The sequence below is a fragment of the Leptonotus elevatus genome, chromosome 5 (genome assembly GCF_054856555.1).
Source record: "Leptonotus elevatus isolate MCC_2025b chromosome 5, RoL_Lele_1.0, whole genome shotgun sequence".
Taxonomy (NCBI): domain Eukaryota; kingdom Metazoa; phylum Chordata; class Actinopteri; order Syngnathiformes; family Syngnathidae; genus Leptonotus; species Leptonotus elevatus.
The window spans coordinates 17,526,655-17,553,919 of NC_141243.1; the positions used below are offsets into that span (position 1 = coordinate 17,526,655).

Sequence of the window (27,265 nt, forward strand, 5' to 3'; positions counted from 1 at the left end):
CTGAAAATTCAGATTGCAGTCTGTTTCATGTTTGAACAGCACTGAAATCAAATATTAAGGCTTAATGTTCCATTAATATAACATTCTTCCATGCTTAATGTGTAAATCTTAACCCTACGCATATTGAATCGATTCGAGAGTTGCGCGCTGTAATATCACGATATATTGCCGAATCGATTTTTTATAACACCCCTAATATATATATATATATACATACACTGTATATATATTATACTGTATATATGTGTGTGTGTGTGGTATATGAATATTACATAAACACCATTATCCACAGTTTTATTCAACAGGAGTGAAGCAAAGAGGAAGAAAAAAATGCCCTATAGAGATGATACAAACTGTCAAAATTCCAACATTTCACATTTGGATGAGATACTTGTAGTTGCGCTCAAACAGCAGCACACACTCTGGTAATCTGTAGTTTGTATCGAATCGAATAAATACTTCAATAATCCACCACTCATATTGGCAAATATATTGTCACTTTTAAAATAAAGCCATGGTCCATTTGTCAATACTGTTGGTACTTTGCACAAAAAAAGTATACATATAATAGTCATACTTAGATAATTTACTGTATACATAAGGAAGACAGCACAATAAAAATCATATTTAGCACACACTCATACACACACACACACACACACAAAAACAAACATTACTTTTTCCACAATGAGCATAAACATATTTATCTATGGTCTAATATATAGTAAACATTTCCATGGTAAAATTAATCTCTCAGGTTGTGTTTTTTTGCACAAAGAGTTTGTGAAGGAAATTAAGATTAATGCAAAGAGCTTTAAAAAAAAAAATAACAAAAAAAGCAAATGCATAATTAACATGTAATCAAAGTGTATAAAGGAACGTATTGAATGTAATCAAGACATTAAGTTTTATGGCAACTCGTAGCACCCAAAAAATTCATTCTCAAGATTTGTCTTGATTGCATATACAGCAGGACATTATGAGGAGATTCCTCTGTCTTGGCAGGCATGTGTTTACACTTAAACACTATTTTGGTATTTAGAGTAGGCAAATATAACACAATAACCACTAAAGTGTATGGATAAAACGTATAAAGAGTGTATATATTACTGTTATTTTATATTATTATTTTTACACCAGAATGACATCAGGTTGTTGAGTCAATGATGCAGCATTGCTGAACATGAGGACATCAACTGTGCTTATAATAGCATATTTAAAAATATTAATTTTTTTCACATACAGTTTATTCTGCAGCTATAAATTCACAACACACAACATTAAGTACACTTTTGCAATCAAATTAAGTCCAGTACAAGAGCTGTATCCAAAATTTGATTGACAATAGGGGCGTGATATTAATGTTAATGTTAGCGGTATTGTAATTGTATATTTTTCTAAAATTATATAGCAGTTTGATACACTACATTAAAAATAATAAAACTAGGTAATCATGGTAGGTTTACCAAATGTGGCCAGTAAGTCCAACTCAAATTTTAAGCTGTTTGAGCCTTTATTCGTTTAGCCTTGATATAAAACTTAAAGTCCCTATAAAGTGAAAATATGTATACAAATTTGACATGTCACAGAGACAAGTATTGCTAACAACTGTACCAAATTTTAATAATAAAAAAATCAGCAACTATATAATAGGAGGCTTCAAAATGGTGAAAAAATCAAGCGGTTATCTTCCTTTGTCTGTCAAATGTGTGAAACCACGCCCCACTATTTATTTATTTATTTATTTACTGGACGCTACTTTGACAAGCTACTTTTTTATGTATACACACTCATGCCCACCATATTTGAGCCATGAAAATATATCCGCTTAAAGCTTCTGGTGGCTGGAATATATGAGATCAGGGGTGGGCACATTCGGTCCTCGAGGGCCGGAGTCCTGCAGGTTTTGGATGTTTCCCTTCTCCAACACAGCGGCTATATGATCAGCTGATCAGCAAGCTCTGCATAAGCTTGGTAACAATCCTGTTGATTGGAATCAGCTGCGTTGCAGCAGGGAAACCTCCAAAATCTGCAGGACGCCGGCCATTGAGGACCGAGTTTGCCCACCACTGAGCTAGAGCTTGCAGCTAGCTCGCAAGCTAGCTCGCAAGCTTTCATGGCTCCTCTTGGCCAGTGGACAGTTGGTCGGCTCGTCCGCTACGTCACCTCCTTGCTTAGGATTTAAATAATAATAATAAAAATACCAAGCTATTCTGCAAATTGTGGCATTTAGGGAAGACAATTTTTCGATGTGTAGGTAAAGCTAGCTCGCTAACTGCACGCGGTAGTGGGAGAAATGGACCGAGTAATGACTTGCAATTGCGGTGCATAAGCACTGATGCAAAGAAGGGGTGACACTGAACTGGCGAAAAACAGTTCAACTCTATTTCTCCACAATTCAGTACTGCGTAGTTCTCAGACTTTTGCGGTTTCAGCATTTATCTTCTAAAGTATTGGAAACAAATCTCTGAATTCACCTTAAAGGGTCCTACATGTACTTTACTAGTAAGACAATCGAGCACACTATTAGTACAATTAGGGCGTGTGAGGCGAAACTGTGTACTAGATAGCATCTGTGAGTTACTAGTGAGGCACTAGATGTCAACTAGTAGAATTTGATGTCGAATAAATGCTCAAACAGCTTTCCATATTTCCTCTTTGTTGTGTCAATGCGATGCAAGCAGCAGGACTGAGGGTGGTCTAATGGTGGGCCTTCTTCAGGTGGCAGGTGCAAGCAGGCTGACTGGAGGTGTGCTGCACCTCCTCCCTGCGCTTCGTCTGCTCTTTGTGTTTGGGCTCCTCTCTCCACTTCTCCACCTCCTCCACATCCCTGACCTTCCTCACCTCCGGGCGTGGTGACGATCTGACGTCCCGGCCCCTTTCCCCTACCAGAGCCTTGGAGGGCATGCGCAGGTTCTTGGGCGAGGAGGCGCTGCTCTGCATCTGGACCCTCTTGACGTGGTCCACAGCGTAAGGCTTCTCCTGGACCTCATTCGAACCTCTGAGTATGTTTTTTTCCGCCGGTTGTTTCCTGGAAGGTTGAGGAGGGACCTTGTAGGCCTCCAGCTTGCGCTTCTGACTCATAGCAGAGGCGCAGCAGATAATGAAGACGATGACGATGAGAACGGAGGTGACGACAATGATGATGAGCATATGTTCCTCCAGGAAGTCCACCACTCTGGTCAGAACAAAGTCCTTCAGACGGATGATGGTCGTGGTGATGGTGTTGGTGAGCGTGGGGGAGTCGGAAGCGTCGGGAGCATGGGTAGCGCCGCTGACTTCGACAGGTGCACGAGTGGAGAAATACTTAGGGAAGAGGAGCTCCAGGCCGTCGTCACCGCTACCGTCCATGGACATGTTGTAGAACATCGGAGCGCCCCGAGCCATGCCGCAGCACAGTGACAGCAAGGTTAGGCAGGCCATATGGAAAAACAAGCGGGATGTCATCTTTCCTGCAACATCAACGGAACAATTAGGGACCATTCAAAGTGTTAAATCACAAAGGTTTTTTCACGTTAGCATTGTCATTAAGCCCCATCTATTTTCTATTCCACTTATCTTCACTTGCGTCGTGGGTGAGCTGGAGCCCAGGGGCGGAGCTACATCATCTTCCGCCACCCGCACATATAGATGAAGATTGATTATTTTTTTTTGTTATTCATTCCACCTTACTATTGTTTCCACATGGTCACATTGCACTGAGGAATTTGGATGCTATGCCCACATACATTTAAAATGACCATCTCGCTATTGTATAGATATATTTCTGTTTACAAAACGTTTTATGCGCCCCCACTAGTCTAAACATGATACTGTATTCTGATTAATAATATTGTGTTTGTGGAATATGAATTAAGCAGCAAAATACACCCCATTTTTATTCATCTCAGGGGTCGGACATTTTGCCAATTTCTGTCGACTGAAAATGACATCACAGCGCCTAAGACCATCAAAGAACACCTGTATTCTGTGTTTGGTCATGTGATGTTCGCAAGATGAGCCCTTAGCCATTGTGATGTCATTTTCAGTCAACAGCAAGTGGCACAATGGCCGCTTTCTGAGACGGATTTTTTTTTTTTTAATGGATGGATTTTGATGCTTAATTCATATTCTACGACACTTTTTAGACTCGTTGGACAGTGGGCACATAATGTCGTAAATATTTTTTTCTCTTTACTTCCCTTTTAAACAAGATGATGTCATTGTTTATAACACCATCCATAGTCAGGGTTTTATGAAATAAACGCACATATCTGTAATAATCTTGCCCAACACACTCATAATACAAGCAGGACCAAATGTACGTTTAAAAAATCACGCTGATTGGCTGTTAGCTAGCAGATCTGTGCATGAGCTACAAATTGTGAGATAGTATACAAAAGCAAAGACATTATCCATTCAGCACAGCAAAACGCTAACCTTGCTCTCGCAAGATGTATTCTCGCGGTATTTGTGAGTTTACAAACTCCCGAGAATCCATCTTGCACCGCTTCCATTGATTTCCACCGATACGAACCAATGGTGGTTCGGACCAATCACAGAGCGACTTTGTATATGGAGGCGGGAGATGCAGCTGTGACGAAAACAAGAAGCGCCAAAGCCGTGGCGCCAAGCACGGCGACACTGGTGGACGAATGCGTGGATGCTGCAATTAATTCTGTCCTCGATGAATTAGTCTCTTGTATCCACATATCAACACTGCAAAACCGACAACATAAACTCAACGCCATGATATCAACTAGTCACAACAGTCGCATGTCGGTGACGACATTTTCATCCTTTGCCGTGATTGGTCGAAATAAAAGTTAAGACGCGCAAACGATTCTGCTTCGTCCAATCAGCTCGAAGTGTTGTACAGCATGCCCCGCCTTTCCCGAGCAAATCAACGCTGAGCAGTCCCAGACTGATATTGTGGAGAACTCCCTCGAGTGAAGCACAAATCAATCTGGCTATTGCTAGGCTAGCAAAACGCTGCTTTTTACTTAGATTTACCCCTACTTGTGTTATGAGTGTGTTGGACAAGGTTCTGTATCGTGTGTGTATTTCAATTCATGAAATCCTTACTGTGGACTGTAAACAAAGTCCGCACAGGAAGGCCGCAGAGTTGATCACTACTTGGTCCTGATCTGGTCCGTCTGTCTGTTTTAAAATTAAAATGTGACTCTTGAGTAAAAAAGTATATACGACACAGCACAAATCTGTGCTTTCTTACTTGGCTCAATGAGTAGCTAGCTGGTCCTTATGTTGCTTCCAAGGTCAGGAATGAACATTTAAGATTACCATGCATCACTTAATACATATGTTTAAAAAAAACAACGCAGTCTCCATCTGTAATCTTTACAAGTTCCACCTTGATTCAGGTTTTCTCCCATTTCCTATCTTGCAGTAGATCTATTTTAACAGGCAGCAGAACCATTACTTATTTGGGGTGGAGACAGTCAGTTTGGTGCTGCGGGCCTTATAATTTGGAGAGGAGGGAGAAGCCGCCCATCTACCACACTAAAGCCAGCAGGAAGTTCTAGTCCAGATTGTGCGCAGAGGCGTGGGACACCAGTGGCTGCGGACTCTATATTTACACTGGGCACCAGCTGCTGTGGGCTGGTGCACATGCAGAAATATGTTGACTTGCTGAAAAAAACCTCCCATGGCATCTAAATATTAGTTGCTAAATATACTTTTTTTTCCAGAGAAAATGTGAATATTGTCAGTAAATACTTAAAATGTGGAACCTACAGGAGTGGGCTAAATAAAGATGCAGCTATACTCTTATTGACACAATACAGTGTAAACGGGCCTCCCTGTGTGGTCACATAAACACTCTCAGCCAGATTGTTGGCTCTACTCCTTCAATCCCCATAATTAGGGCCATAATTACATTTGCTACATTAAGTTGGTGGGTCCACAGTACCCCTTTGTAAAATACTGCTAGTGCATACAGATTAGAATCATGCATGTAATCAAACAGATATCCATAATGTAAATTATTTGCCTTTATTGTAATCGATGTCACTCCAGGCCATTCAGTTATTTTGTGGGTCATAGGAGGATTTGAAAAATACAAGGGGACAAAATCAACAAAGACAACTTAAAATTTTGGCGAGGATGCCTTTGTAAAAAATTGGAATACCCAACACATTTGTCAGCAAATTATACTGGATACAATTGCAAATAAATTATATATATTAGCATTAAAATGATAGTGATCATAGAAACCGGTCAGGTAACTTCAAATACACACAAAGCGTATCAAGAAAAACAAACCCACACATATCCAAACCAATAATAATCCAAATATGAGTTCATACTTACAGGTTCTCCTGGTTGATGTTATGAGCGGGACCACACTGAGCTGAGGACAGAACGGGGGAAACACGAAATGTGGAGAGGAGGAGGAGAGTTTCCGAGCATTCCGTCCCTGTTATAATGAAACATTTTTTTTAACCGCTCCCAGGAAAGTGATGTCCATCCCTCTATTTTCAGCTTTTCCTCCCTCGTCTTTTCCTGCTTGACTTTATGGCATGTTTGAGACACTTGAGCGCCATAAGAATAACAATTTTGATTATTCTTAGATCAATAACTGACAGGGGTCCGAGAAAACAGAATTGTGCAGCATTGAAGTCAAAAGTGATATTGTTTTGGGCCTAAAACTATGGAAGCGCATTGCATTCACTTAAAAAAAAATAAAGACAAATTTTTGGGGGGAGCTTTGTTTTTTTGAGGGTTTTTTTCTGTTTTATTGAATTTTTTTTTCTGTTTTTAATATATATTTTCCTCTTGTTTTTTTTTTGTTTTACAGAAGCGTATTGCATTCACTTGAAAAAAACTGTTTTTCTGACCAATTTTTGGGGAGAGCTTTGTTTTTTGTGTGAGTATTTTTATTTTCTGGTTTTTTTGAGTATTTTTACCGTTTTATAAAATAATTATTTTTCTACAAACCACACAATACAGTATACACATTCATTCCTTTATTGAGAGCCAGCAAGTAAACATGACCATCTTATTGCATATGGAGGTGTGCGGGAAAGTGTCCGCTTCCGCTATTATCGAGTCTGCAACAAGTCACTTGGAGTTCAGAGGTAAAAAAAAATAATTTTTAAAAAAATCTGTTTTTTTGAATAATTTTTTCCCCCAGTTTTTTAAATATTTTTTGACAGAAAAAAAATATTCAGAAAAACAGAAAAAAAAAAACTCAAATAAACAAAGTTCTCTTTTTTCAAGTGAATGCAATACGCTTCCGTATAAAACCCCTGTTGAAACCTTACTCTTTTTTTTTTACACTTTTTTCCGTAAGTGTGATAGAGGGAAAAGTATGCAAAAGAGTATTTCTGCATAAGACACCAACTTCAAGTCAAGTATTGCTTGGGCTTACAAGCAATTAGATAGCGTTGTAATGGACTCATTAAAGCGACTAATAGATGAGCTGATGATGCTCCATCTTACATAGACCACGTTGCATTTGGTACACGAGGCCCATGTTTCAGGGTATTTCGGTCCACAGCGGGGCGACTCCCAAATCTCCAGTGCCTCTCTAATTACGTGCCCTTGATTACAGCCTGTCTCCGCAGCGCGTACATGACCAGCAACAGGGAGAAAGCAAGCCTCTCATCCCAAAACACGTGTACAAGCCAAGGCCGGCGTATAAATTGAAAGGCTTTTACAAAAGTAGTTATCACAACATATGAAGAGTCTGTATTTGGGGCATTTCTTACTTAATGTCATGGTGGTAAGGGCTGGTCAGGAAACAAGGTGGTCATTTGGTAAAACTTTCCACTAATTTAACTAGCACAACATTGTGTCAGTACATGTAAGTTAATACAGCAAATTGACTTCTGAATGCTGCATGAGTATGTCACTTAAGTCGTGTATTAGTTTGAATAGTAGCACAAATACATTGAATTGCTAAAATAAAGGTTAATTCCAGTGGATGTACAAACTGGGACGGTAACATGTAATTAACTGTTGTAAGGAGAGTACAGATTGCATTCAATCAAGTCAAGCGTTCACTTTAAAAAGTCTTTATTTTTGTAATCAATGTTTGATACTTGAAGCAAGAAAAATAAACAAAAATGCTGAGCACACCTCAGCAGGTGTCAACCTGGTTCATTTTCACTTGATTTTTCTTTGATTTTCATACACGCCCTCCAGTATAGCAGAGGTTTCAGCTGTTGCATTATGGCGAGGTGCAGGGAACACAAACAAGGAGAAACATTTAAAACCCACCCACGCTACAGACACCCTCTTCGGCAAAGCCACAAAGCACAGGAAATTTTAAAAAGCATCAAAACATTGTCATTTATACAGCTTTCACTCATTTTCTAGACCTGAATACAAACATATCGTTCAACTCAAACTTCCAACCTACAGTGTCCCTTTGGATTAATTCCTACTCTAGTTTTCGAAACCGAACTCCGGTGCCAGCAGTGCATTCAGAATAGATGTATTTTAGCGTCCCACTATATTCCATCCAAAAATGTTTTTCTTTAATGGCTTGGGAAAAAGTCATACTGCAATTATGAGATGTTTTAGACTTTAGATATCATTCAGGAAGCAGACTTGCTCCACATTATACATTTTGGCACCCGTAAGTGGTTTCTTATCTTCCTTTTCCTACGTGACTTGAACTACACACGTAAACACATAACAGTCCTCTACAAACTCTTGCACAGTCGCGCCTATGGCACTTTCAGGGCTTTACAGTGGCAACAAAATTAATATCGAAAGCTAATGACAAACACGTTTACCCGTCTCTTCTTCCCCATGGGAAGCATGATGGAAAATAATCAAAGTTGATCTTTTATATAAGCTCACATGAGACAATCAGGGTTTTTGTATATCAACAGGTGCACTGAATTGGCACAAAAAAAAGTGAAAGTGCGAAGAGGGACATAAACACAGCTGGAATGAGAAATAGGCTAAAAAAAACTACAGTGAAGCAAAACTCAAAATATTCAAATAACCCACTAACCCTTTAAGCAAAGATGGAATGTCCACGCACAAGTCATTAAGGCCAAAGACATTAGGCAAATTGTCACACACTTTTGTTGGAAATAGTTGAATAAAAGCAACCTGACGATAGCTGTGTGTGGAATGTGCCAGAACCTCCCCCAGAAGAAAAAGGTGAGTTCTAATGAGTGATCAATTGGTTATTTCTGGGGGTGCAAATGAAAAGAAAACAAAGGAGTTTACGTTCATTTACCACACCAAGCATACAGTGCAAGCAGAGCAATTTTTGTGAGAATGTTAGAGGATAGGTAGATATTGATTTGTGCAGCCTCAATCATCAAGAAAAAATAATCCGAGTGAAGATAATGTAAACAAATAGTCCAATTTGTCTACATAACCATTTTTTAATATGGCAATGAAACAGTTAAAAGGAAAAAAAGGAATGCTCATTTGGAAGTTATTTGGCCCTTTTGTCAAAAAAGGAAAGAATAGTGTTAAGACATGTTATACAAGTCAACAACAACAAAAACCTGCCACAGAATGAAAGAGAAACAGTTGCTTGTTAGGGGAGGAGGAAAGAAAAAACACTACTTCTTGCAAAAGTTGCCACATGTCCTTATTCCAACTGTGTTATGCAGAGGGTTTGGGTCTGGCTAGGAAAAGTACATCTGGAATGTTGCGAGGGATTGTTGCTAAGGCAGGCCTCATACGAAACACGGTCATTGAGATCGGCAGTGAACGGTCGCGTCGTCCTCCCAGCCAATGGAACGTGGTGCATTGTAGCAGGTGGAGCAACGAGTCCCTAAATAGCAATTTTGGCCATTTGCTCTTCAAGTTTGACAAGTCGCTTCTCCTGACTGCTGACCAGGTCCTTGAGGGCTTTGATTTCTTTCAAAATCTCTTCCAGCTTGGTGTCTGACTTCTGTGGGCACAGTAGCATCAATAGTTATTGGTCAAGCAAACCATGTGACCACAAACCTAGGTAAGGAACATGGATTGGTCATTTGCATTAATCAATCTAAGACGATTCATCTGTGAGAGAGCAGCTCCTATCAGTCAAAATGTGTCAAAACGTTACACTATACTTGTCAATGGCTTAAAACACAGTGTAATATGAGTGCTTAAGTGGGTTTGCCAGCAAGTGGCTCCGAAGCCGCCAAGCTGGTTGTGATTAGAGAGCACACTATGGACACTACAGGCAAAAGGGATGGAGCCGAGGTGGGTGAAGGGCGTTGTGGTGGAGAGCCAGAGGCAGGTCCTGCTATTCAGAAGTTTGTGAGTAGATTTTTTTTTGTAGTCATGGCAGATAATGTATGGAATCCGAATCCTGCAGATACCAGAAGTAATTCGCTGCTGTCTAAGCTCTAATTTTATACATGGCACACCAGACTATAAGTTTTTAATATAAGGAACATCTGATTATAAATCGCCGGACCAGCCAAACTATGAAAAAAAAAGTGACATATAGTCCCAAAAATGTTTCATATAAACCAGAAATCTTGATTGTTAAATAAAGGATCCAATTAAACCCTATATTGTGAGCGTAAATTGCAACATACACTGACATACAATGTGTAAGTTATAGTTCACACGAATGGTGGAAAAAGTTTTGAAATGATCTATCCTGGCGTCCCAATTAATTTTTCCTATCACAAAAACCTGGCATTTCAACAAGGGATTTCTTCATCCATTCATCCTGTTCAGAGTATGAGCAAGTTTTTTAGAGCCAGGGATGGTACACCACTGACAGAACAACAGTCAACCACTTAGTCACATTCACGCTTTGTAGTATTAAGTTGACAAAATTCAAAAAGGCCAGAACCAAGATTGGAATGCAGAGCACAACTTCTAACTACTCTTCCAATGTGATGCCAATCCAAATTACATAATGTACTGAAAAAGAGCTATACTACTTAGTGTCTTGTATTGCATCAATACTCACGACTGTTGCTTTCTGAGCGGCTGGGGCAGCAGCTTCCTCTGTGCTCTTGGTCGCCTTGGTATCTAAAATGTTCCTTTTGACAACCGTGACATCACGGTTCTTAGTTGGAACATAGCCATTTTTGAGAGAGATAAGGATGGGGTCACCATTCTTGCCATCAAACCACTCCTCGGCCTCCAGGGCCGAGTCGGGCCCAGCTGTGTCGGGGTACAAGTCGTCCTGAAACAGGTCAGACTGACAGCCGAGAGCAGAGAGTCAGTGTGTTGGTAGTGTTGCCGAGAGTCTGCTAGGGGTGAACACTCACCTTTCTTGGCACAGTCATCACAATGGGCTCACATTTCCGTTCATGCAGTTTATAGTACCTGGTGATAAACACAAAGTTCAACTATTAAGAGTTCAGTGCTCAGCATTTGTTTAGTGACCCTATGCTGCTCTCTAGTGGTGAGGCTAAGAATCCCACTCTATAGATTTGACAGTGGTATAGGCCGTCGTACCTTGCAATTTCACACTTGTTGACATCAAGGCCCCTCTTTGGCATGCAGCCCATGCCCCTCTGAGAATCCTTGGAGACAAAGCTGCTAAGGAAGTGAACATACGGATCTTCATCCGTGACTTCAAAGTAGCGGATGCTACTGTCACCCTGTCAAGACGCATACAAAAACAAAAACAAAAAATTACAGATCCAGTATTCAAGATGAAGGTTCGACTGAATCCAAACTAACGCACCTTTCCACAAAAGTACACCATGTTGGTGTCTGGGTCATAGAAGGGCAAGAGCACTCCATTGCTGGCATCCATGCAATGCATAGTCATGGGTTCCTCGAAGTTTTGCTGGAAATAATGTATGCACATAAATTAGCGGTTCTGTATGAAATGAAAGGAATAGCGAAAATGCACAATGGTTGAATGATAAATTGCCTAAAACACAGATTTAACAGACATTACTGACCTACAGGATGGTGGTGGTAATTGAGTTAAACGAGGTACAGTGTTCCCTCGCGGTTCACTTTTCGTGGCCTAGCTGCATCGCGGATTTTTTTTGGTGCAATTTTGCATGAATTTGTTTTAATAGTATAATATATAGTCTACAGTACACTGCAAAGAGGAATTTTAATGGGTAAGCAAACTATTACCTATTGCAAAAAACAAATGAGCATACTGTATACGTCTAAGACTGTGCAAACTCAAAAGCATTCTTTTAACGGCAATAATGGCTCTTATTCTTGACTATACAGGTGCACCTGAAGTCTGATGAGAAACAATGCAGAGTGAGCAAATGCACAAGCAGCAAAAAAAAAAAAAAAATCAACCATCGTACCGTGTCCCAGAGGGCAATCTGTCTCTCACTCCTCCGATTAAAACCGGTGGTGAGAACTTTGCCATCCTTGATGAAAATGGCCCTCATGGGCCTAGCACCATCGTGTGCCTTTTCTTTCTCCTGGAAGAATAGTTCATATGCCATTTCAAGCAAAATGTTGTTCTTTAAAAAAACGGCTCCCACCCCCTTTTTTTTCTCTTACAGCAACAATTTCCTCCTTGCGGGGGTCAATAACACGAACAGACTTGTCCTTGCAGGCGGTGCAGATGAGACTGCCGTTGCGATTCCAGGAAACATTGTAAATCATATCAGGATGCATGTCTTCCAAAGTGATCATGGCCTCGCCTGTGCCCACGTTCCAGATCATGATCACGTTGTCACAACCTGACAGCAGGTAAAGAAGTCATTTGGCAGGAATGTAACCAATGGTCTCATTTTACAGTCGCACAAAATAATACTTCGAGGCAGACTTTTCAAAAACAATATATTGGGGCCCATAGACTTGTAGAAAGCTGGAAAGAGGAGGAGCTCTCACCCGCACTGAGGAGAACGTTGCGAGCTGTGGGGTGCCATGTGATTATGCCGACTCTCTTGGAGTGACCCTGCAGTACCACTGCGGGCTCGGACAGAGGCGCTACAAGCCCATTCTCAGGAATTTGCCAAACCTGTAAAAGATCCAAAATTTCAAAGAAGAACAACTCCAGGAAGGGTAAGACTATAATGTATCTTTCATTTTATTGGATTCAGAATTGTCACAATTAAATTAATCAATCATCAAATTTACTGACAATTTCTTGATCAATCAATCAACCATCAATCTTCTGACATGTTACAGACCAAACCGGTAAAAATACAAATTATGAAAAAAGTCATAGTCGGTTTAATCTATTACGAATATATTAGTACCGGTAGTATGAAAAAACAAATGACAGGTAGTTGAACCTGAAGAGGCCTCAGAAGTGCATAACAAACAAGCAGCCCTTACCATTAATCAGCATTGATGGAATAATCAAAAGAATCATCAATTCTAAAAATAGTCAATAGTGACAGCACCAAAACAACCTTAAAAAAAAGAGTAAATGAACTACTGTATACAAAGATGTGTGGTAAATGCATTATAAAAATAACCTCAGGGTGTCAGCAGTGACCAAAGTGTAGTATGAAGGGCAGAATATTATACAACAACTTTAGATGTGTGTGACCTAGTGGTGACTGGTGTCAAAAGAAAATATGAGGTAATTTGGTCAAAAATGCAAATAAGGATTCTGATGTCTTGGTTTTTAGAAACAATGGTTGCACTGGGCACTAACCTACTGTACAATGGCACATAACTAAAGCATTGTGCAACAACCAGGCTGGTCAGGTTGACCAGGGAGAGACATTGTACCTCCAGGAAAGGAATCACTAGTGACATATTTTAAACATTCCATACTAGTTTCTGCACTACACTGTCAGGAAAAAAAAAGGTGCTACATTTGTAACTTGAAGGGTCCAATGGCTTGTCACTGGGGCAGTACCCTCAAGAGTACACCTACAAAAGTGTACCCTATACACAGGATACAGGATCTTTACAATTTGGACCACTTGTAGGGGGGAAAAAAGGCCACAATTGTGAACCCTAGAGGGAACAAACATGGACCCTTACAAGTACCCTTTTTTTATGAGTTTATGGACAAATAAAGCGGAAGAATACCTTCTTTAAAAAGCGGACCTCAGATGAAAAAAAATCTCTTTACTATGATTTCTATCAACTATTTGTAAATCTAATCTAATCTAATCTAATCCAAAGGGTGAGGTCCACACCCACGCACGAGTTACAGCAGGCCTGTCTTTCGCAATAAAAAACATGTCATTTCTTGTCTGTTTTTGACAAAACGTATTTCTGCTGTTTCTCCACACAGAGAGAAGAGCGTCAGGTGCAAAAATGTGAAGCAGATCTTACCATCACTGAGCAGTCCTCAGAGCTGCTGGCGATGACCTGATCATTGTGAGGACACCAGTCAATGTCTAACACTGGACCAGTGTGGCCGCACACTGTTGAGCAGACTTTATCGATGCGTCCCGTCTGTAACGACAAGGGGTGATGAAGTCAGTCTCACCCGATGGTCGCCTTTGATGGATGAATATGTTTTGAAATATGCAAACAGGTACAATCATCAATACATTTGCAAACAGAAAAAAATGGTGTTTAAAACATTCTCCCGTCATGAAATAAAGTAGTTGACCAAAAAATAAATAAATAAATCAGATTCGGCTCGTTTACAATGTTGCCGCTTATTCAGCCATTCACATAAATTGTAACGGTCATGCCATACATACACTGTGGTCTTTTCATCAGCACAAGCTTCAGTGTCGTGTTTAAAAGCACTTTGACAAAAAGATAATGGGTGCTAGGAATCACAGATGATTACATGAGATGCCCAGTTGCCCACAAAAGTGTTAATACACATGTCCAATAATAGTGCATGTATTTGAAGCCAAAAAGGATTTGAAGGCTTTATTGGAGCTGCACAGGGGGGCAAACAGAGATTACATCTACACCACTGTTAAACCTCACACAGTACTTAGGGAAAGTTATTAGTGATATCGTTATACAGTCAAGGCACAGTCCTCATATCGCCACATCTGTCTTCTAAAAATAACAATACTGCACGTCTGCACCCTTTACATAACCAACTCGTGGACAAAATGAAGAGAGAGAAAAACATTTGCAGTCAGGATTTTTTTTTTTTTTTTTTTTACTGGATTCTTTTTTTTTAAACTACATTTTGGATAACCTTCCACAAGCTTCACCAAATAGATGGCCAAAATGATGGCCCATTCCTCCTATATATAAAGTTATGGTTTCAATTGTATATTCTATGACGAGTAAGAACATGTTGACAAACAACAACTTGTTGCAAATGGAAATTGAGACAATTTATGCTAGCAATTACTTCTAAGATAGCCATATTGTTACATTTTGCAGATATACAGTGAATTCCAAACAAATCTCATTTTGATGCGTGTAGACAAGTAAAGAGCCCATATCTCACTGAGGAGCGAACATCTGTGAAGCTAACAAATGTTATTTCACGCCAGGGTTTGTTTAAGGTTGCAGCGTTTCCTAAATGTTCTCTAAATGCTCGTATCTCACTGAGCAGGCTTGCTTTTTCATCAAGCTTCATTCAGTGTTGCAAAACGTTGCCTTTATACTCCGTTTTTCTTGTCGCCATTAAATTTTGAACAAGTTAAAAATTTCTCTGCAACAAGAAAAACAGATGGAAGAAATATGAAAGGCATTGCTCTTTGATTTGGATTAGCTTCCTCTGCACACTGAGCCTATGAGAAAGACTAATCAACTGTCTGACTGTGATGAATGAGTAACAATCATTGGGGTCAAGAAGTGAGAGTACAATACAAGTTAGGAGTATTTTGCTATAATTAGTGTGCTATAAATTATGCGAACAACTAACTCAAGGCCAACTGCATGTGGACTTTGTACCAGGGAGAGTCAAGTCTGTTTAATGTCCTGTGCAAATGATTAGGGTATCCACTTTTGCAACACGCTGCTTCTCTGGGTAATTTCTAGATAAGTGCATGCTGTTTGTCTGGGTAATAATATCGAAGATAAGTGCACGGGAACAGCTAAAGTAACTGCTGGAGTACTGCTGACCAGCTTTTATTTCATACACTCCCATTGTGTCTAGAGATGCATGACTATGAGCTCTGCAACCATGCAGTCACCTGACTGACACAGTTGGGCTGTGGCGCATACTCAAACTGTAGTGATCAAAGTCCAGAGTAGGTCAGACTAAATATTTTGTGTAGTATATGAGGGAGGAGTGGGGGGTGGGTGCTAAAAAAAAAGAAAGAAGATAAATAAAAATCACAAAATCTCATCTATATGTCACTGGGGAATCTGGCCTGAAGCTGAGAGAAAAGGCAATATATGACCCTGCTACTTCTGTGTCTTTATATTACCATATATTCGGATGATAAGTCCGGAGTATAAGTCTCATTTATTATTATTATTATTTTTTTAATTTATTGTACTAACACCAAGATCAATATTAGTAAAGCTCGCACTCGCAATATCCCCATTCACTAACCGTGTTGATGGCAGTGAACGAGTTCTGATTAGATTCACAACTTCCACTTCTTTGGAAAAGTTTTTTTTTTTTTTTTTTTGTTAAAATGGCTCAACTAGAATCTTGTATCGCATTGTAAGCGAAGATGCGCCTTTTGGTGCTGTAAATAGTACCCTAAATGCTTGTTGTGGTGGACACAACATGCTAAAGAAAGTGGAGGTAATGCACCAAAAGTATTTGCAACAGCCAAAAGAAAGTAAAAGAAGAAAAAGAGGCCAAAGAGACCCTGGTCTTCCAGGTAAACAGAAGTGCGGTTAAAATAACGATGACGAATTGACGGACTGACGATTAGTTTTGGTTGGGCTTGAAATAATGGCAGACTGAAGAGAACAGAGTGGCCTGGCCGCTGGCGAATGACGGACCAGCAAAAACTACTGACGCTCCCACTTCTGGTTGACTCATGCTGAACCATCGATGCTGCAGGATGATCAACTTGAGCAGACAAGAGCAGACCGACAGTTCGGCTAGACTTGAGGCATTTTTTAAATTCCACACTAGGGCCTCAGTCAGCCCTGGCATGGGCATGGCAAATGAGAACAGAGCAGAGTGGCAGCAAAGGTGTCAAATATTATACACATTGAGGCATTAATGGCATGAAAGTATATCCAATAAAAAAAAGTCTACAGATAGAATTGAATAAAATCATCTTCTTTTTTTTTTTTAGAGGAAGGTTTTTAGTCCTTTTTTTAAAAAACACATCCACTGTCTGTGGAGCTCCGAGTTGGTCAGGGGAGGGCATTCCACAGTTGGTGTGCAGCAGCCTTGAAGGCCCTGTTGCTCATCGACTTGAGCAAAGTCATGGGCAGGGGCAGGCGCATACGGTGCAATTGGCCTGACTGTTCTAGCTGAACTATGTGGGTTGAGGAGTTCTGTGAGGAAGGTCAAGTGTAGCAGTATTTTGGACATAATGGAGTCTTTGTAACCTCTTGCCAGGGACCCGATGAGCAGTGCATTACAGTAGTCCAACCTAGAGGAGACAAAGGAATGGACAAGCCTCTCTGCAGCAGGATGAGAGTGAGATGGCCTGTTTGGCGACATTGCGGAGGTGTAAGAAGAAAGTTGTGCAAATTTGATTGGTTTGATTGTCTAACATTGTCTGTAAAACGCTGCACTACACATTGTCTATGAAAATCAAATCTGTCTGCAATAAAAATTGGCAAGTTTTACTTATTTTGGTCATATGTAACTTTCCCGCCTACTGGGCACAATGCTGAGAGAAAGGGGGACAAATAAGGGGATCTATTGAGATGCTTCATTAAACCAAAAAAAGTGAAAATCTAAAAAAAAAAAAAAAATAAAAAAAAAAATAATCTAAATCTGGAACCAAAAAAAATCCCCTTGGATGACACTGGTCATGATTCTAAAAGCACAATTAATTCACTTTTTGTCTGGGTGCAGTCTTTTTAAAATTCTCGTTATCCTTACAATTTCATTAACAGCTGCTTCAGTTTTGCAAATTCCAACTATAGTCCAGAGAACATCAATAACAAATGCTCCAAATATGAGCAGCAACCCCCCCCCCAGAAAAAAACTGAATAAACTTAAATCTTAGAAAAATAAGAGCATGCTTTGTCAAAAGTTCAACAATGTCTAAACACCCACATCAAGGGGCTAAACACAGCATATGATTACATAACATTTATAACCGGTGTATAGGAAAGTATCCAAAACCTAGAGAACAACCAGTTGCACAGCAACCATTAGTAAAGCAGAAAATAAAGGTGATTCACTCACACACACACACCGCATGTATGCACATGCACAAAGCAGCTCACCAGTGAAAAACAAAAACATTTGAGGAACAGCATTCCTTCAGGCAGGACAGGACATTCTTTTCATTGACACAAGAGGCCTGCACACTTCCTCCCCTTGTGTAGCCCAAGGTATGATTCCCATGTCTCTTCAATGCAGACGCTGTCCACGTACAGTATAACAAAAAAAATCTTCTTTACCATGCTTTTTGGACTACAAATCACACATTTTTTTCATAATTTAGCTGGCCCAGCAACCGGTACTGTGGGTGTGCCTTCACTGCCTTGCATATATTAAAATTTGAACTTGGTCTAACAGCCAAAAATCCCCATTCAATAAGGTGACTTGAGCTCAGTGTAGCAGCACAAAATCCCCGTTCCAAAATACAAAGTACATACACACACACATGTATGCGCACACCACACGCGCACACACACACACACACATACATATATACATACATACATACATACATACGTATGTGTATACATACATACATATGTGTATACATACATACGTATGTGTATACATACATACATATGTGTATACATACATACGTATGTGTATACATACATACATATGTGTATACATACATACATATGTGTATACATACATACATATGTGTATACATACATACATATGTGTATACATACATACATATGTGTATACATACATACATATGTGTATACATACATACATATGTGTATACATACATACATATGTGTATACATACATACATATGTGTATACATACATATACATATGTGTATACATACATATACATATGTGTATATTACTGTGGCAACCAATCTGTAACAGTTATAATAAAAGCGTCTTAAGTAAATATGTTCAAAAAATGAAATAATCTTATGGACTATAACATACACACATGCCGTATAATGGTGGTGTCAGATAAAGCAGCTGACTTAAGCCCAGTTCTCTCATCTCAGCCGCTCTATATTCACATGTGGACTGACACTGCATGGAGCAGCCAATAGCAGGCATAGAGGAAATGCTCTTGGAAGGCTGTCAGGCAGGGAGCACATTTGACCATATATGGTAAATTCTGCAGTCAGCATGAGTGAGCGGCAGAAGTAGCAAAGGCAGAATCAACCGGCTGAGCAGTAAAGCAATCCTCAGCAACATCAGCTGATTTAACACATGAGAAGAGGACCTACCTGTGTTTTTATATTTATGTATGTGTAAATTTGTATGTAGGCCTACTATTAGTGTATATTTAAAATATATGCATGCACATTACATATAGAGGGTGATACAAAAACAAGAAACAAAACAAAAAACGGGAATTTTGGCAGACATGAGCAAGCGGCATCACTGCGAGACTGTAACCTTGAGCAAGTAAACACTGCACCATTTACAGTAGTAACCAAGGTTTCAATTAGTATGAATACAATATTTTTCTTCCATCACTCTTGGTTTTATTGGATTGTTAAAAAGTTCCTGTTTGTGTCACCCTGTAGAAATTAAATTGCCCATTAAACTGAAGTACTTGTTTTTGTGGCCTAAAAACACCAAATACAGTACAAAAATGTTTTGTATTTTTTCATGGTCTTAAAATGCCCAGTACAGTACAAAATTAGTTTAAATAAATAAACAGGACTGCACATAATTTTGAGGGGCACTGGAAACTGTACTGATTGTCACAACAGTCTGTCCTAGACCGGGGTGCATGTTCAAAACATTGCTGTTAATACAAGTGTTGTTCCGATACCGATACTGGCATCGGCAGAGGCCCTGATACTGCATTAAAACAGTGATATCGGTATTGGTGAGTACTAACAAGTAACATGCCGATACCATTCCTAATATGACACTTTGGCTGCAGCATCTTGTGTCTTGATCATGCACGATATTCACTGATGTGTGACATGTTCACTGCATGCCGAGCTAAGATATCCTATTGGCCCTTGAATGCTCTAAACCAAAGGTGGGCAATCTTGGTCCTCGAGGGCCGGAGTCCTGCAGGTTTTGGAGTTTTTTCACTTCCAACACAAGCCGATTCCAATCAACAGGATTGTTATCAGGCTTATGCTGAGCTTGCTAATGAGCTGATCCTATATCAGCTGTGCAACATGCAAAACCTGCAGGACTCCGGCCCTCGAGGCCCATCTCTGCTCTAAACCAATGGTAGGACAGCTTTTTCATGTTGAGAAAAAAAACAATCTTGGGTATCGGTATGGTATCGGCATCGGCCGATACTGCAAAGCTGGGTATCGGAATCGGTATAGGGGGCCAAAAAACGGTATCGGAACAACACTAGTTAGTACAATCGCCAAACAGTTCCCAAGCTGTGCAAGACATTTTTAAATGTTACAGGGGCTTATGATCTTTTAGGAAAGCAAAACTAAAAACGTTTAAAAAAAAGAAAAAGAAAAAAGAAACGCTTCGGGTAACGAAAGCCGCTATCACAAATGGCTCACTGCTAATTCCGATGTCATAGAGTAAGTCGTGTCCTAATTTTTTCTACATGAGAGCCCTCAAGAATAAGGTGGATACCAAGCCAAAATGTGAGCAGAATCAACAGGAATGTTTTACTTGCTGAGCTGCTTTCCCTTCCCAAAGCTTTCTTCATATGGAAATCAGGGAATAAATTAGCAAACATCCTGCTAAGTGAGACAAAGGATGAGATTGAAGGCAATGAGGGGAAGGAATGGCGTGTTCAGCAGTGTACCAAAAGGAGGAAACAATACGTATGGCTATGCTGAGTCACAGTGACCTGGAGGAAAAAAGTCTGGATTTTTTTGCTGCCAAATATCAGAACTGGTCTAAAAAATAAAAAAAAACATTTTCAGTTAGGCCTTACTACAAAGAACAGTTGCATGTGGCTTCACGACATGGAAGGGTTTACAAAAGGGGAAGGAGTATCATCACATCTCTGCCTCCCACAGTTTAAGTGTAGTGATGACAAAAAGTCATGCTCTGAGAAAGCAAAGGACAATGAACCTGAGCAGCTGGCTCCACACAGATGGCAATGCAAAAGAGGCAGACAGTTGCACCCTCAACATTAGGAGCCCGAATAATGTAAAAAAACAAACCAACAACAAACATTGTATTTTTGGCCATATCGGGCAGCCCTAGTTTACATGCTAGTGCATCTTTGCCGTCCTTTCTGCCCCAACAATGTGCGCACATCTCGATTACGTCCCTTTTGTTTACAAACAGTAAAGGGGTCTATATATACTGCCCTACACTAAAAAACGAGTAAGCCTAATAATTTCTGCTGCTTTGGAATGACATGAAGGACAAACATACTACCCCAATCATATTAACATTTTGAGTTAATTTCTGTGGCAAAAAAAATGCACAAAATGAGTTCCTCTACTTTTTATCTTGAATAGTAAATTTTATTCAAGAAAGCCCTTTGCACTGGGGAGAAAAATAGAAAGAAAGAAAAATCACAGCACTTCCAACTTCAGGCAATTGGTGCACACAGAGATGTCACAAACCTTTGATTCAACAGAGACACGACTAAGCTAACAAACCTTTCTAGTACTACAAGTAGAAGGCATGCAGAAGCTGCTCATTCTAAAAAAAAAAAGTCAGGAAGAGTGCAAAAACCGGTTGGGCTGACCTTCAGTACAAGATCCGTAATGAATGAGGTGTGCAAGTATATTGAGTGCCATTATGACAGGACTAAAGATCCTACCTCCATTGCCAGAGCAGTGGACAAAAATTAATTACCTTATGACAGGATGAACCATAACAATACAATAAAAAAACAAGAACACCTACATTAAAATCCATTCAAACCATATTTTAAAATGTGTATCAACATCTTGTTCAAACTGCCCCCAGACTACGCAACTGTAACTAGGGCAGAACAATTATTCAAAATTGTAATCTAATTCACAGTGTAGTAGAATGTAATTTTCAAAGATTCCAACCCCAAAAGACTGAGTGCTATAATCAAAGCCATAGGTTACTTTGAGGGTTGTGTATAAGCATGCAATGATGTTATTAAATGTTTATTTTTTTCTCCCTTAAATTCATTTTAGTTGCACATGTGGTAGGTCTACGGGAAGAAATGTATTGAAAATAAATATGCTGGTATCTTTTTTTTTTTTAGATCTCAAAACCTGCCCGTTGAACAAGGGTGGTGTAGGCTTTTTATATCCACTGTATATCGTCGCTGCTATGTGAAAAACACCTGTGTCCATTTTCTTTTTTTACATTTTTGGGATGACAAAAATGGACATACAGTACAGGCCAAAAATGTTTTTCACGTAGTGGCAGCGACGATATGACAAAATGGCATGCTCACAATAACAACGTTCTCCATAGACTGTATATATAGGGTGTATTCATCTTACCTTTTGAAGAGGAAGTACCAGGAAAGCTCCACCACCGCTGGCTTCAATAATTATGGCAATAAACTTGGGGTTAACTGCACAGAATCCGCTATCCCATGTGACCTTTGACACCCGGATATCATCGTAACACTGATCAGTTTTCACCGCCTGGCCAAAGACGTGACGAAATTTGCTCTTCCGTACAACTCCTTTCATATCTGTGAGAGACAAGACAGACACTTTTAAATTTAAAATGCACACAAACAAGACTACAATATATGAAAAGTTGTAAGTGCAAACTTTTGAATAGCAAATGTCAAAAGCAATTTCAAAAAAAGCTAATTCAAACCAAAATGCAATTTGTTACTAGATTAAGAAGCAAGTTTGTGTGGTTATAACAGCCCTATTTATTTGCTACACATCTGACTACTCAATCTTACCAGAGGCATTTACTCAAACATAACCAAAACATCAATAAGATACAAAAATTGCTAAAATGGTTGCTGTTTTTATTGACTCACGTCATTCTTTGCCACGGCACGTAAATCCTGCATAACCAAAGAACAAGATGTCGAGACTTGTTTTCTCTACCATGGTTTTTCCACCGTGAGGGACAAATGAAAAGCCAGCAAGGGTGGGAAAAGCACATGGTTTGTAGGGCAGGATCATAACACAAGCAGGAAGCCCTTCCTGAAGTGCTATGAGAGTATCCTAACAGCCCAAATCTTACATACATCAAAACAAGGTCTTCTTTGAGGTGTTAACAAAAAATTACTCAGCTGCATGTAAAAAAAAAAAAAAAAAAAAAAAAACCAACAAAAACGTACAAGCTTGATGTTCACGAGAAAAGAAAAGAGTATTAACTTATTCAAGCAATTTGATGAGTGCAGGTGAAACTAAGAATTCTTGTTGCTGACAAGATGGAATTATTTAAATTGTCAGGTCGAGTGGACCAGTGAAAGCGAAGGGGCAGAACAGTACATGTAGACGAAAGTGAGGGTATACAGTCGAGAAGGAGTAACGTTACATTACATACAACTTGTGGTCATTTTAATGTAACTTTTTCCTCCTGAGCCGCTGACTGGGCAAATTCACCTGTGTGACATCGTAAGGTAAGCATGTAGCTCTGGTAAGGGCCCACGTGTTTACTGGGCTTGGTCATGTAACGTTCGCAAGCTGAGCCCTTAAGCACTGTGATGTCAGTGACAGTCAACAGCAAGTGGCAGTACAAGGCAAAATGTGTGCCCCCTTAGATGGATAGAAATTGATGGATTTTTCTGTTGAATTCATATTCCACAAATGCACTATTCATCAGAATATGATGTTTAAACTAGTGGCGGTGCAATGGCACATAGATCACATTGTAAAGTTTTTTTGTTTTTTTTAACATAAAGGGATTAGATCACAGTATTTTAAGCCCTTCCACAGTTAACTATAGGCATATGATTAAATCTTACCTTTGACACGATGGTGATGTAATTTTAAATTAAATATTAGGTGTTTTGCTGGTTATTTTTGTAACACGGAAGCAAAACGCCCGGTTCAGTAAAACCCCGCCTCTTCTAGTGTGGTTGCCGCACCACCGGTTAGCCGACTGTAGCCTGTTGCTGGAATTCTGCGTTTGAGCATTGCTTCGAATGGCCACCCAAGCCATCAATTCTTCAATAAACATTTGAAACAAAACTGCTCCTTGCCGCAAGAAATCGTGGAGGGGGAGGGAAGATGAGAGAGGAAATAACTAGGAAAGGAAAAAAAAAAAAACCTGAGCGGGTCACAAAACGGAGACCTTCTGCTTACAGGGCAAGCATGCTAACCACTACACCATTCGTTCCTTTAGGTTCAACAGTGCAAAAAGTTTTACTTGTAGTTTACACAATTGTCAGCCAGAACCTTTCTGGGATTTTAAGACTGCTAATAGTCATTGCACTTTGGAATTGCAAATGGGAAGGATAATTGATTGCTTTGAATTCATTTGGACAGAATATTTACTGATAAAGGCTTTTGCACTATCCCATGGAGGTCTCAGAGAAAGTGGGTGTGCGGGGGTGGGTCCACACCTAATGATGTCACAAAGTGAGCACCCGCTCATTTTCTCAGGTTGGGAGGGGCTGGTGCTGAGAGAGCAGAATGACCTAGAATTTCTCATAGAAAGGTGAATGGAGGAAAACACCACTTCTGTGATGTTTTTGGTGAGGAATTAGCATTTTAACATGGCTAAAAGCTCCAAGAAGTAGATTTTTCCCATTACTGTCCCTTTAAATTCTTCTTTAAAGTCTATCTGGGCTTACACAACCACCTATACAGCATCTTATGATCATTCAAGTTCCAAAATTCTTACACACACATCAAATCAGATATTCATGCCCAGTCTTGGTAAGGGTTGGCATTTTGTTTGAAATCTAACCATTCATCTCCTTAGCACAAAACTAACTATTCAAAGATTAACATCTTAGTCAACAGTTCAAGACTTGTAGTTGACAGAATGAGTGGCTGCAAAAGGTTGATTAAAAAAAAGAGCAAACCAAACAAACCCAAAAAATTATATTATATTTATATATATATATATATATATATATATATATATATATATATAAATAAAAGTCAAGCTCGTAGTCAGCCGGCCACGCCACCATGCTGGCTAACTTAAAAATAAATGCGCGCTAAGGCTATTGAATGGCATCAACATATTCTTTCTTGAGCTTAATTTTGAAGTTAGCCTTTGTTCAGGCGCCATGGTACGTTATTGAATGTTCGTAGCTTTCTTGACAAGTCACAGCGGCAGCGCACTGACATCAAATAAATTGTTACTTTTTAATTTGAGGTGCATGACTTAAGGACTAAGTTCACTTGTATTTGCCAAAATGCTCCCATACATGCCATTTACAAAATCCAAGAGTTTTTTTTTCTCTGCCTTCATAGTGAATGTGGACTGATCTTGTTGCCGTCACGTGAAGGTGCTTTTAAATTAGAAGCTGCTTTTTGGATCATTCGGCAATCATTCGTGCGTTTTCATCTGCGCGCGCTGCATGTGCTTCCCAAAGTGTCCCGGAGAAAACAGGTACACCGCGTTTGAGTTCCGCAATATTTTGAATATTCAGTATACCTTTATTAATATATTTCAATAATCGAAATGTGGACATTTGAGGTTCGATTCAGACTCGTCATGCATCTAAATTCCCCCACCCCTAGTGGAGGTATTGTCATGGCTTGCATGACTGCTTCTGGAATGGGCTCAGCAGAATGAATTCTGAAGTCTACAAAATCATTTTGTCGGGCAATTTGTGTATGTGTATGGGGCTGCGTAAAAAGTCACTCACTTGCATGATACATGTCCACTAATTTCAGCAAGACGCTAGGGTCTTAATTCATGTTCCGTGGGATATTTTGACAAAAGCATGAAACATGTAAGCAGATATCCGGAAACTGTTAAATTGTAAGTAACAATTGCTTGGGTCTCCTTCATTATGCACACCGTCAAAAGAGTGACATTCAGGAAAATGTCAGCAAAGTAGTATTTATGTCAGCATTCATAAGCACAAGTTTGACAGCCCGTGACGGCGTGACGTATATCAGAGTTAGTTAGACGCACATCCATCCCAGTAACAGCCTACTGGGACTTACAGGTATGATCTGGCTCAAGTAAAGAGACTGCAAATCTTGGGTGAATCTTATGTTAGCAGAGCACTGTACCCTGGTGGCTCCTGAACCAGCAGAGTTGACCCTGATGTGCGGAGACAGAAAGAGGACCTCAGACCCTGAGGAAATGACCAACAGGAAAGCACCATGACACCATTTTAGCAGGCTTCTCGGCATTACAGTGTCTACAATTAACTACCCGCCGCCTTAGGCACATAAAAGACAATCCGCTGTTTTTGTCATGATTTTTGCCCCTTCGCAATTACACTCAACAGGCCTGGCCAACCTGCAGTTCCTAAAGGCCTTTTCACCCTGAACGGAAGCACCATTCATTGTGTATGTGGTGAGGGGCAGGGCCAACAGAATGTAGCATATATAGGTGGCGCTGTGCGACGGCAAGTCACCTCGACTTAAAGATTATTCTATACATGGGGCCGTGACATCATAAAAGTTTTTCAATAGGAAAGGGGCTAGCGGAGCGATTTAGTGCTATTTTGGTGGGCTTATTTACAGGTAATGCCATGAGGACACTGGAGGAAGCCTTTACAAATTGCCTTTTCCTCAAATGAGCAAATACACGGATTTGTTCTATAAAAATGAAGGAGTTGAGGTGCCAGTGGGAAAAGGCTCAGTTTTTACTTATAATAGAAAAATAATAATAGAAAAGATAGGCTGCACGTCAGCACTTCCTAATATGGGTACACTGTTGGCACAGACTTTTCAATCTGAGCAAGTGCAGTGTGAGAAGGGATCATTCAAATGCAGCGATGCAATCACGCACACACTGTGTCCCGGGCGGGGAAGCGACCCACACCACAACGATACGCTGCTACTTGTGTGCTATATGCTAACTCCTCGGACTAGTTACGAGTCTAGGTAAGGTCATTGGCGTGGCGCTGCAAGTACCGGTACCATACAAAACGCACTGTAGTATATTTTTAAATGACGCAGTACCCCGATACCAAATTAATACTGGTTAACCGTGCATCCCTAAATCAATATATGGTTGCACACCCTTTGGAAGAAATAACTGAAAGCAATAGCTTCCTATAACCATCAACAAGTTTCTTGCACCTCTCAGATGGAATTCTGGATAACTCTTCTTTTGCAAACTGCTCCAGGTCTCTCAGATTTAAAGGGCATCTTGCAACAACAATTTTGAGATCTCTCCAAAGTTGTCCAATGGGATTTAGAAATGGACTCAACAGTGGCTTTGTCTCCAACAGTTTCTTGTT

General features: G+C 39.9%; 2 protein-coding genes across 5 annotated transcripts in view; both read right to left on the minus strand.

The window, feature by feature from the left end:
* Nucleotides 1-332: 332 nt before the first annotated feature.
* tmem119a (transmembrane protein 119a) lies at nt 333-6,397 on the minus strand. The gene is made up of 2 exons (XM_086076627.1): nt 6,310-6,397; nt 333-3,452 (listed from the first exon to the last, which is right to left on the minus strand). The coding sequence occupies exon 2, from the start codon at nt 3,445-3,447 to the stop codon at nt 2,701-2,703; it is 747 nt and encodes a 248-aa protein (XP_085932753.1). The 5' UTR covers nt 3,448-3,452; nt 6,310-6,397; the 3' UTR covers nt 333-2,700.
* A 1,602-nt stretch (nt 6,398-7,999) lies between these two features.
* The window catches only part of coro1ca (coronin, actin binding protein, 1Ca), a 33,244-nt gene continuing 13,978 nt past the window's right edge, over nt 8,000-27,265 (minus strand). For all 4 annotated transcript variants that reach the window (XM_086075719.1, XM_086075721.1, XM_086075722.1 and 1 more), the window contains 10 exons: nt 22,416-22,612; nt 14,146-14,268; nt 12,739-12,868; nt 12,406-12,587; nt 12,204-12,323; nt 11,612-11,716; nt 11,380-11,525; nt 11,190-11,247; nt 10,886-11,119; nt 8,000-9,865 (listed from right to left, as the gene is read on the minus strand). In XM_086075719.1, coding sequence (XP_085931845.1) covers nt 9,746-9,865; nt 10,886-11,119; nt 11,190-11,247; nt 11,380-11,525; nt 11,612-11,716; nt 12,204-12,323; nt 12,406-12,587; nt 12,739-12,868; nt 14,146-14,268; nt 22,416-22,612 — 1,415 coding nt within the window. In that variant the 3' untranslated portion in view covers nt 8,000-9,745. The remainder of the gene's footprint in view (nt 9,866-10,885; nt 11,120-11,189; nt 11,248-11,379; nt 11,526-11,611; nt 11,717-12,203; nt 12,324-12,405; nt 12,588-12,738; nt 12,869-14,145; nt 14,269-22,415; nt 22,613-27,265) is intronic.